The 12,670-nt window shown below is 36.7% G+C and overlaps 1 protein-coding gene across 2 annotated transcripts; it reads left to right on the top strand.

Annotated features, from left to right (window-relative positions):
- Window positions 1-718: 718 nt before the first annotated feature.
- On the top strand, window positions 719-5,826 carry LOC149837123 (uncharacterized). Of its 2 annotated transcripts, XM_090007252.1 has the most exons (11): window positions 719-899; window positions 2,092-2,256; window positions 2,349-2,467; window positions 3,270-3,344; window positions 3,507-3,600; window positions 3,743-3,802; window positions 3,988-4,053; window positions 4,170-4,268; window positions 4,461-4,505; window positions 5,181-5,283; window positions 5,583-5,826. In XM_090007252.1, the coding sequence occupies exons 1-11, from the start codon at window positions 777-779 to the stop codon at window positions 5,660-5,662; spliced, it is 1,029 nt and encodes a 342-aa protein (XP_089863378.1). In that variant the 5' UTR covers window positions 719-776; the 3' UTR covers window positions 5,663-5,826. The 2 variants fall into 2 exon arrangements, with proteins under 2 accessions (XP_089863378.1, XP_089863379.1); XM_090007253.1 differs by lacking the exon at window positions 3,743-3,802.
- The last annotated feature ends 6,844 nt before the right edge of the window (window positions 5,827-12,670 follow it).

Here is a 12,670-nt window from a genome sequence, read left to right as displayed (position 1 = left end):
TTTTATTCGTTTCCAGTGCTGCTTAATATTGCTTCATATGCATTGAGGGATAAAATCAGTATCTATGAAATTAGGATAATATCAGGTTGCACCCCTACAAGATGTCTTTTATGATTGCTTGACAACCAAACTCTGCTTCTCGCTTCATGCTACCCTTTCAGTGCTCTCTTTGCCGCTTCTGCTTCACGTATGGCTTCTCGTGTTCAGTTTATTTCATGACAATTGTGGACAAGAACAATGTTGTCAGTATCGGTGCATATTGGCCTGTATCGGCGGATACATGTCAGTATCGGCAGAAAATCGATATGCTTCACTCTTGAATCAGCTATTTTTTAATAAATATAAAAGATACTTAAAATTATTTTTTAATACACATGTTAAATTCTGATTGACACATAATATTTTTTAATTATTTTAGCCCGATTAAAAACGATTCACTTGAATATCGATATCGGACGATTCACTTGAATAGTTGGCCAGACGACACAGGGCCGATACTGGTACTATTTCAGATTTTCAGCGAAAAAGTCTGACCCCGTTTGCCACGAGTGGGCCCCACCACCGAACAAAAACTATGGTCTATGGGTCCCACGACATCATCGTACTGCTGGGCTGCCTAACCCAGGGACGTGCAGGTGATTAATGACAATCGAAAGGGCAGGGAAAGTCATTTTCGGTGGTGTTATATACACGAGTCTGTAGGTTGCAACCAAGGAGAAGAAAAATGGAAGAAACGTAGAGAGAGAGAGAGAGAGAGAGAGAGAGAGAGAGAGACGATGTCGTTCTCGTTCTTCAAGCCGTCGAGGCCCAAATCGCCGTCAGAGCTCGTGAGATCGATCAGAGAAACCCTCGTCGCACTCGATGCCAAGACCGTCGCAGACGTCCGAGCCCTCGAAAAGGTCCCTTCTTTCTATCGTTTACCCCCTGCAAAATGGAAATTGTTGGAGTTTTTCCCGTTTCTTTTGATGTTGGTACCCGTAATTCCGTGCCAAATCGATATTTTTGATCCATCGGGGCTCATTTCGATTAAAAGATTGATGTTGATATCTTGATTCCTTCCCATTTGGGCATGTAGAATGAAAAATTTTCTTTTTCATATTGCCTTTTTAAATGTTGACATTGGGTAGTTGGAGTAATCTTGTTTTATGTAGTGTATCCTTGAATTGGGCCTTGAATAATATGCGCTAGTGTAGCTTAGTTGAACTTCTTGTTGACGAGTTGATGTTCTATTCGACAAACTGATTTGCATTATATGCGTTGCCGTGTTCTTATGCGTTATTTCAAAACTTTTTTTCCAATTTTAATCGATGTTTTATGAAATTTGTAAAATGCTTGTTCTGAGAGGCATGTTTTTGTACTATTATATCGAATAACTTTGTGTCGATTGCTTCGTTTGTTCGTGTATAGTTTTATCTCCATACACATCTATATGAATCCCTCTGTTGATGAAATTCAGGCGCGTGAACGTTAAATAAGTAGTAACTGTTAGTATCTGTGAACTTGACAGTTGTTCCATGCATTTTGTGCTAGCCAAGGATTCTACATTCAGTTGTCCATGAGTGGCACAAATGCATTTTGTGAAAACTGCAGGCAATTTTTCCATTAGTTGATCTTCATTATTTTTCCTTCTATTTTTGTTTGATCGTGAGAGGAATCAAATCTAAGTTGCCTATCTTAACAAGTCCAGTTGTTACTGCATACGTTGTTTGCTGCTTTTTAACCATTTATTTGGATTCTCATTTATTCATGATCAATTTCTATATTTGCTTCTGCACCTTTCTCTGTTTTTTTTTTCGTTCAACTGGTTTGATCAGCAAGATGGTCGAAATTTTACCCTTAACGCAAAAGGGTGAGTACCTATGTTTTACTTTTATTAATAAAAAGGTTGGTTCATTTAAATGTATGCATAAAATTTTTTTTGGCAACTTATAAAAAGGATAGTTATCTATTTGCCTTTTAACAATGCTTTGAGTGGACTTGGATCAATTATGTGAGCTGTTATTCTGTAATGGTGTAGCACTGCAATTCGATAACTTGGCACTGTTATTGGCTATGAAGATGTTAATATCTTGCTACAACTCATTTCAACAGGTTCTCGATGATGTTGAAAAGAACCTTGTTGCGATGAGACAAATGCTTTTTGGGGATGGAGAAGTTGAACCAAATGCTGATCAGATTTCCCAACTAGCTATTGAAATATGCAGGGAGGGTGTTCTTGATCTTTTTGTGCACAAGTTGCCTATTCTTGGGTGGGAAGTACGTTCCTTATTTTCTTTTCTACTATATATATAGTTATCCTCCTGCTTGTATTTGGGACTTCTTAAATGATCACTCTGCCTCTACAATAGGCAAGAAAGGATTTGGTGCATTGCTGGGCCATTTTGCTTAAGCAAACGATTGGATCTAGCTATTGCTGTGTGACATATATTGAGAATCATCCAGAGCTTCTAGACTCCCTTGTGGTGTGGTATGTCTTCTTCTGCCTAGCTAGATAGTATTCTTGGTTGGTTTGCTCAAGATGTTCTATTGGAATTTCAAGATCATCGAGGATGTTCTCCTATGTCTACCTTCAATTCATTGACTTATTTTTGCCATTGCTTGGAATTTTTTCTTGTCATTTATCTAGATGCAGAAATTAATTACTAGATACTTTACCAATGCAGGAGTTTTACATGAGAAACCATGTAATTTGGGTGTTCAAGTATTATAACTCCTTTATGGTCTAGAGTTTACTCCTAATCGTTAGCAAATGTAGCAGTGGATCCTGTGTCACACAAGCTATCATGTGTTCTCAAATTGGAACACTAGCTTATGGAACTTCTAAGAATTTTGTGCATCTTTTCATAGTGAAACATTAGGGGGCATTTGTGTTGGAGGGTACCACTCTCGGTGTGTAAAAGAGCATGGAGAGTGTTCAGCAGAAACAAAGTCCGACCACCCTCCATCGGACTTTGTTTCTGCTGAAAAGAGGAGTGCAGCATGGAAAACAAGTGGTGGGCGAAATCTTTTCAGCAGGAAGAGGAGTTCTTTTGTTTGTTTGCACCACAAATCCATGATGTGGGTCCCACAGAAAAAGTTCTCTTTACCATGGTAAAGTGCCTTTTTCTGTGACACACAAACAGGCCCTAGGCCTATGTCCATGCGTGTGTGTTTTCACGATTCTGCATGCATGCACACATCAATTGCTATATTTTTTATGCTATAGATTTTATAAGTGATGTACTGAATACTATTGATGAATTCCTTTATTTCTTTATCTTTCCTGATAGTTATGGAAACAAAGAGATTGCCTTGAACTGTGGGAGTATGTTAAGGGAGTGCATCAAATATCCAACACTTGCTGAGTGAGTTTCACAAACTATTTTTTTTGTTTCTTCATAATAATTTCCAAGGGATGACACTTTCTGTTTGCTTGAGGGTCCTTTTCCAGATGTAGTTTGCTCTCCTTTCTTCAGGCTTATGATTTTTCTAGCATTTGAGCGTTTGAATATGTAGTGTATTTACAGATATTTATTGGAGTCAACAAGCTTTGTGTTGTTTTTTAAATATGTGGAGCTCCCAAACTTTGACATAGCATCAGATGCTTTCGCAGCCTTTAAGGTTTGTTCTATTATGCCTATAGTGTTAGTCCTCATGCATAAAGATCTTAATTAACTTTTTTAATAGCCATTTTAATGGAGTTTGCCATCTCACGACTTCTTATTTCTAAAATCTTTATATCATGAAAGATATGTTTTGGCAGGATCTGCTTACTAAGCATGAACTTGTGGTCTCTACGTATCTAAGTTCCCATTATGAACAGGTTAGCTAAAAATCTTCCCTTTTGTTTTTTTATACATATGGACTATTCTGCTTCTGTCTTGTGTACTTGTGCATTGGTTGGGAACTGCAATAATCTCCAGGTACTATACACTTGTCATAGGTGTGGTCCATATTGTGTTAATAAATACGTCAATGACTTTCTAATTGAAGATGATATTTTTCCAGTTCTTTGAGCTCTATGAAAAACTTTTGACATCAACAAATTATGTGACACGAAGGCAGTCATTGAAGGTTGGTATCTACATTCTCTTTGTAAGCTCCTTCCATTTTGTTATTTGTTTTTGAAGGTCATTTCTTGTTTGTATAAATTTTTGGTTTCATCTAATAAGAGCATCAATTATTTGTAGCTTCTTTCGGAATTTCTTCTGGAGGGACCAAATTCACAAATCATGGTGCAATATATTTCAGAAGTTAAAAATTTAAAGATCATGATGAACCTCCTGAAGGTGGCATACGTTTTGTTTCATATTATGATTTAAGTGCCGTGTTAATTATCTGAGTCAGAGTGTTAAACATACCTGATCATAGACATTTTATGGCCACAATATTTGTTCTTCTAGGTGTTTCTGTTTTCTTTGTTTCACACAGTAACTTCTCCATGATATCATCATACTTTCTGAAATTTATAACTTGTGCAGGATACTAGCAAAAACATCCAGATGTCGGCTTTCCACATTTTTAAGGTGTGATCCTTTAAATGTATATTTTGGTGCATTCAAGTGTTCGTGCATTGTTATGTTTGGATCTCCTTCACAAGTTTGTATCTAGGATTCAGGAATGTATAATCATAATAACACACTGCTTTGAAATTTCTGATGCACTCTATAATGTTCTGTGATTGCGAAGGAGTTTTGCTCTTGCAACAACTTCTCTTCAGTGTTCCAATGAGTTTTGTGCTGCTAAATATAATCCTTGCAGTTTAAGCTCGAAGTTCCCACCCCAAACTTCCAAACTTTGTTTTTTCTTCACTTTAACATGTAATATCCTGAAATGTGGATGGAGATGGAGCTAGGTCTCATATTTTAACAGGATATGAAGGACTGTCTTTGTTCCTGCCCTTCTCTGAAATATTCTACTACCTTGGACATATCTACTCCCATCTTTTTCATTATGAATATTTAAAACCTTGTTACGATTGTCAGTTTTCATGCTGCCCAAAGATTGGTAATAACTGAAGGATGAAGGTCAAAACCATGAGAGGATGGACAAGAGCCAGATGCTCTGACCCTGGGCCCTTTCATCATCTGTGCATGAATGATATATCCATCAAACTGGATCTGCAGCCCTCTGCTACTGTTCATTGTTGTGCGTATTCTTTCTAGTAATTGTTAACAAGTTATGTTTGCTTTACGTTTCAGGTTTTTGTCGCCAATCCAAATAAACCACTGGATATAGTTGAAGTTCTTGTGAGAAACCATGAAGGATTGCTAGTGCTACTTCACAATCTTACGTTCAGCAAAGGTAAACCTGCTCTCCTTCTATGACCATTAGGTGTCTTAATTGGGGGACAAATGAGATCAGTGTGTGGTTAGGTCGTATACCATTAGGTTATTGGGTTCTAATACCAGGTGTCTTCATTGGATTCAAGAATTTGATAAGATCCCATTTCAATTAGCTAGTTTCAGTTGGGAAAAAAATCCCGCACCAAATTGTCACATTTAAGCTAGTGTGGTTCTCATTTGATTCACACTTCAACCACTTTTTTCTCTTCTATCTCATTCTGAATTTCAGTTTTGCTTCCACAATTTCTTGGAATGCAGATGATGAACAGTCTGAAGAGGAGAAAGATATCCTCATTAAGGAAATTGAAGGACTTGTGCCCTTTGCAGGAGCTTGTTAGTTAGTAGGCCCGTACTTTTTTTTACCTTGGCTCCTCTAAATCAATTGCAGTTGTAATTTCAAATACTATATATAGAGATGGTAATTATAATTCTTGAAACTTGTGAGGTTCATAACCTTTTATATTTGAATACTGTAAATAGAGATGGTAGCCCACTCACATGGTTAAGACGATGCGTGGTTGTTCGTGCTCTTCTGAACATTTCATGATCTGTGTGTGATCCTATGGAAGCCAAAAGGAGCCCTTCCTAGTGGGCAATGGGCTAGTACCTGGGATTTTGTTACAGAACAAGGGGCCGTGGGTACAAATCCACTTGGAACGGTCTGACACCCTATCTGGTTTCCCTGAAAAAGAACAAGTTCGATATATAATACTATACAGTTGTGAATTCAGTGGTCAAACCATGGCTACCAAGAAGAGAGATGGATGCGGGAAGCGCTGCATGAAGCGTGAAGCGAGATTTGGAAGCAATTACCAGCGGGGGCTCCGTTTGTCTGGCAGGAGCAGTTAGTGCACGTCACCTTGTGTTGGGACGTTGCAAGTTCGAACCCCAAATGGTATCGTTGTATAACTGTTAAGGGTCTGCCTAACCCCAGCTTTCTCTGTCGAAAAAAGGAAAAAAGAGATTTGGAAGCGATTGTAAAAGCATGTGAAAAGCGAAAACAGAAACATAAAAGAAATGAGGTAAAGTGGAAAAAAAAATAACACGAAAATACACAAAATACTAAGGGGAAACAAGTGGAAAGTGAGGAGGAAACAATTGGAAAACGAAAGGGATGCAAGAGGGAAACAATACGAGAAGCGAGTGCCAAGAAGTGAGTTGGGCCGGCCTCATTTTTCCCTTTTTCTTTGTTTTTGGGTTTTGTCACCCAAACACCTTTATTATCCTGGTTTTTGGCAAACATGGCTTGCCAAAAACCTGGTTCTAAAGCAAAACCAGATTTCTCAGAAACCAGATTTTGCACCGTCATCCAAACAGGGGCTTAATGTGCAATATACGTCAGCATATTTACATTTTTATGTTTGTGAAAAGATTAACTAATGCTCAGGTTATGTCCCTAAATTGGTAGGCTTGGGGTTCATAACTTACAAAGAATTTGGTGATTTAAAGTTGATGGCAATAACCCTTAAATCAACAGCATCCTTTAAATAATGTTGGAAGTTCCATCAGTCCAGTCAAATAATGAAGCCTCCCCTCCCTGTCGGCAGCATATATTGGATATCCTTTTGAGAATTCAAAAGTGTGGTGGCCGCTCCAATATAATGACAAAAAGATAGCATGGCCCATGTTTCAATCTACCATAGAAGTCACGGTCATAGACTCATGTTCTTTAAACATGAAATGCCAAAAGCACCCTGTTTTTGGCCAGGTTATGAATGGAAATGATCGTTGTGGGTAGGGGTGTCAACGGGTCGGGTTTACCTGGACCAAAACCTATAAGGTCCGGGTATGGTGACAAATAAAAAGACCCGATTAAGACCTGGGTCTGGACCTGACAAATAAGAAGACCTGAAGGTCTGATTAAATACGTGGACTCCGGTATAGTTTGTGAAATTTTATACCAGACCCGGGCCCGACCTGAGTTTCGATTAAGACCTGCAATTTTTCAATGTAAAAATGATAAAACAATATTATTTTACCGGGTATGGTCCGGGTCAGATTCATGTAGTTCTTATCGAATCCAGGTATGGTTTCTCTTATAGCAGACCCGATTAGACCTGGGTCCGGACATGATACCATACCAGAAAATCTGGTCCAAGTCTGGTTCCACCTGGGTCTGAACTAAACCTGACCTGTTGACACCCTACTTGTGGGGAACATGCCGTTTATGTATGCAACCAACTCAAGAACAATAGACAGGGAAAACAAGCAGTAGTGGACTTGTTTGGATACGGGCACAAACCCAACTAGAAGAGCACAGTTGATCTATAATCGAGTTGGGCTTGGCCTGGGAATGAGGCATGGATATACCCGTTTAAAGTAGCTAATATTGGATGTAATTTTACTTGCTCTGAATGAAGTTTTCTAGTCTACATAGGATATGAGATTCAGATATTCTCGAGATTCAATCACATTTGCATAAGAAACTATTAAATAAACCATGCCACTTAACTACATGGCTTTAGTTGGGCCTGCCAAATTAGATCTTACATATCAGAAGTTTATAGTTTGTTTAATAAAGAACATGTTTTAAAATATAATATTTTGATATTTAGATATTTTATAATAACATTAAAAAATCATTAACTTGCAATGCATTTACAGTTTTAGAATACAAAAATTGGGCTTTTGTGTTGAAACAACTCGATCCAAAGCATGTTTTATGCCTAAAAAGTTATCACATCCAAAATGCAGTGTTAAGTAAATAAAATCTAAAAGTTATTGTTAGTTGTAGAGTTTATACCTTCCTTGGTGGGATATTCCCCTTTATTAATATGGGAAATCAGTTAAAATTGTGATAAAATCATAACATATTAAGATGGTAATCTGAATTTGTTGCGACTTATCAAGATTTTATCGTTTATGCAGTACTGGTACGGGTACTTGAGGGCTTAAAAAGTTTCCGGTGCATTTTTATTTGAAACACACATTGAAACAGTTTTGAAAAGTATCGATATGAGTTTCTAATATACATTGATACAGTTTCTAAAAGAATTGCTACAAGATTCTCAAAAGTTGATACGAAGTATATATTTTATAAAGATACCTATAAATTAAAATGGTTAAACATTATATGTAAATCAATATATTGCTGAATAAATTTTCACAAATTATAATACTTATTGCTCTTGATGAAAAGTGTCTTTATAAAATTAAATTGCGTTTTTTATGAAAAAATGTTAATAGAAACAAACTTGATACTCATCTATAATGTAATAAACTGTGTTTTTATATAAGATGGTATGCTTTTCTCAAGTAATTTAGACAAGTTTCTTAAACATTTGTTACTTCTGCTAATGGGTTCAGAGACTAGTTTCGTACCGGTATCTGATATTGGTATGCCTGATATGTGATAAGCTAGGGTGTATCGAGTATCAATGTACCTATGGTTTTATGTATTTGTCATTACAAGACTACAATAAATTTGGAACACCACCAATATCTGTGGCATTGCTTCAAACTTTTGCTATATTGCAAATAAGGAACTTTGTTGCATCTTGACTATGAACCCTAAGCTTAGGATGTCAACGGGTCGGATGTAACCCGATAATTGACCTGAATCCAAATCTGATTAGTCGGATTCAGTAGCTAAATTTAGAGCCTATTAAAAGTCGGATTAGGATTCAACATTAATTTTTCATTAAAATCCGGATCTAAATTTGAATCCGATTAAAACCCGAATCTGATTGTCTAAATATCGGGTTTTAGACTAGTCAGAACTGGATTCAGCTCTATCTATTTCCATCCTAATCATATTAGGTCAGATCCTATTAAATCGGATCGGTAATGCCTAGATCCGACCCATGGCATCCCTACCTGAGCTTATGCCATTGAATTAATTTAGTATGCTTCTTCGTCATGCAGATTGGTCTCCTTTAAATTACTTGTTAGGCAAAACCGTAGCTTCTGGGACTGGGAGCACCATGCTTCCCCAAATGGGGAAACTCGATTCCCAAGCATGGGAAGCGCGTTTTCCACTTACCAAATCAATTATCAATCATTTCCTCTTTGCTCTCATTTTTTATGTTTTTCATATTAATATATATACTTATTTTTACTATAAATGTCTTATATTTGCTAAGATGTTGAGTGTATATCACTCTCTATCTGTTTCCATATAGTTTTTCATTGATTTTCACTTTCACTTCATATTACTTCTTAGACATTGCTGTCACACTTCATACTACTTTCTAACAATCGTTTTTCCGTTTTTCACTTCACGAATATATATTTTCATAACGATACTATGAGCTAAAACAGCTAAAGATGCATACTTAATCAATCATTATTGTATTACAGTTCCTTTATCTGTCATAACATTTAAAAGTCTCAATGAAAATAGTGTTTTTATAGTAATAGCACAGTTATTAGTACGCAGAGATGTTGACAGAAGGAGTTTCTCAAATAATTTAGATAATCTCATATAAACACTTGATCCTTTTATTTATAGTTTTCAAAACGAGTTTTGATGATACTAGTAGGCACCTAAGGTGTATGGAGTACCAATGCAACTGTGATCTTCACTGTAGTACATGCATATTGATTGCCTTCTGTTTTTTTTTTTTTTAAGGGGTTTGATGTCTAGATGGAGGGGGCTCTCTCCAAGGCACATGAGCACCTGGTTTAGTGTAATTGCCTCCCCATCCATCTCATATAGGTTTATTTTATATATATTATATTGTACATGTTTTATACATGTATTATACATAGGGATGGAGCAAGGAATCTAAATTAAGATGGGCACAAATGCATAGTAAAAAAATAAAATCCATGCAAATACACAAAAAATAAACCTAAAATATTCTATTCAAATGCCTTGTCAGATATCACCTGAAATTTTAGAAAGACAGAGAGGAGTCAGAGACAGCAGTAAAAAGGTCGGGTATGGGTGGTGTCTACCCTGACCCGACCTTTCATAGGGTCAGGATGGGCACCACGCCACTGCCCACCCCAACCCATCCTGTGGCATGGTCAGGGTGGGCACCCTCTCTTATTGGGGGCATTTTTAGGCCAGGTTGGGCACGTATATATATATATATATATATATATATATATATATATATATATATATATATATATATATATATATATATATAAAGGTACTCTTGGAATACCTACTCTCACGTAATAGAAGCTTTAGATTTTCAAAATTTTTACTATTTTTGTTGATCAAACCCGATAAATATGATCTGTAAACATTATTTAGTAGAAAACAAGTTTTGGATCATGTGATTATAACATACATGTATGTTTTGCAAAAATCTTTAAAAATCAATGGCTCACAATATATCAAAAATTTATGACTTAAAAAATTCTATTTTTATATCCTAAAAAACATGATCCAAAGCATGATTCCTATCAAATAAACTATGTTGAGTACATCCATAAGGTTTAATTGAGAATATACAACCTACAACCATGGTTTCCAGAACGTGAGAGTAGGTACTCCCGGAGCACAGTAGCATTACTAATTATATATTTTTATGTTATAAAAAAACTTAAAAAGTATTTTTTTTAATACGAGCCCGCTTATGATTAGTTTGCAAAGATCAGTTTGTAACAAGCTTGGGCTCGGGTATGCTCTTGTCGAGCTCATGAGCTGAGCCTGAGCAAAGATGCACCCTCAACAAGCTGAGCCCAAGCTGGGGTCGTTTACCAGCTCCACCCTTCAACACATATCCACAAGGACTGATGTATCATAGACTAAAGGTTTGGCATAGTGGGATGAGGCCTAAACTGTAGGATGGGCAGTCTAGGTTCAAATCCCATAAGCGTCATCCCCCTGTGGAGGCTGAAGCTTGGCGACTTCTTGCTGTTGAGGGGTAAGCCCTCAGAGTTCTCCCCCGCGCCCCCCTGCCCCGACATGGACAGAGACCGGCAGGCTGAGCCAGCCCGGCTAGGTCACTGTGCCTGGGGCGGTTTCTCCGAGTAAAAATTCGAAAAAAAAAATAGCTCATGCATCATTCAAACTTGATTATGATGAGTTGAAGGGCTCAATTGATAATTAAAAGTATATTTATAAGAATGGCAATCATCCATCATCATCATATACCTTGCCTCATTTTGTATGTATAAAATATGTTTTACGTGTAGTCTTCATACTCTTGCTTGTACCATTTCATACTCTTGCTTGTACCATATCTAATGCCTGACTTGCCAGGTAGAGCCACAAATTAAGCCATTTCCAAAGCATCTGAGCTATGTACATAAACCAATATTTTGAGACGCAGTTGGAAAGGCCGAAATTAATAAGGTTAGGTATAAATTATAAAAGGAAAGCTTTCATGGGGAGACCTGATTTTATCCATAATTTCAAAGACAGGCTTAGCTTTCTGAATTTTCTGAAACATACTCAAGTTTCTCTGCTAATTGCCAGATAAGGACTTACCGTGATCCATCACTACCCTCAGCCACTTGACCTAAGTTAAATATTTTTAAATAATGGAAATATCCAATGTTGTCAGGATCAGTGTTTTAATCGAATGAATTTTCCCATAAAAAAGCTCAAATCAGTTCTGAATAGAATCGGTTTAAGTCGACCTATTAAAAAACAAGTTTTTTAAAAATTCAAAGAACATAAAAATTCAAAAAAAATATATCTATAGGCCATGGCAATTCAGGCTGAATCGGGCTTAAATTGACTGATTTTATAGGGGGGTTGAATTTGAATCGGCCGGAATAAAAAAATGTGATTTTGTAACTTTCGAAATGCCCGTTACTTCTCTTTTTTTTAATGGTTAGCTTTTGCTATACTGGAAGCTTCTTGAGAAACCCACTTCCCGGGATGCTCTGTTCAAAAAGTGAAAAAGTCCACACTTTTTCGAAAGGAGAAGCTTTGGGAAAGCTGCTTTTAAAATATGAGAAACTCGATTCTTTTCAATGGGAAGCTCGCTTCTTCTTTGTTTATCAAATCGATTCCCTTTTGCTTCCTTAAAGTTTCTCGCTCGTTTGTTATGACTTTCCTCTCACTTCTCTCTCTTTCTCGTTTATACTCATGTCATTTCTTATTTTTACCTGCTTGCTCTTCATGGGTTTCCCATTCATTTTTTGTGCACTTGCATAATCACTTCATAACTATATCTCGCTTCCCACTTCATACTACTTTTTAACACTGGCTTATATATCCCCTCTTTCTTCAATGCAAAGAACAATCCTTTGTTTTTCATGTTCCCCACCATTTTGTCAGAAAAAAGTTAACCCAGGACCTCGTTTCACAAGTTTCATGAAACCTTAGATGTAGCAATGTTATCAGTATCGGCATCGTATTGGCAGAAAATTGATACATTTACCCTGAATCAGCTATTTTTTTAAAGAAATACAAAAAAAAATACTAAACACTAAATTTT

This window comes from Nuphar pumila, chromosome 5, assembly GCF_984573655.1.
Source record: "Nuphar pumila chromosome 5, dmNupPumi1.hap1.1, whole genome shotgun sequence".
Classification (NCBI taxonomy): Eukaryota; Viridiplantae; Streptophyta; class Magnoliopsida; order Nymphaeales; family Nymphaeaceae; genus Nuphar; species Nuphar pumila.
This window is presented reverse-complemented; position numbering and strand designations above follow the sequence as displayed.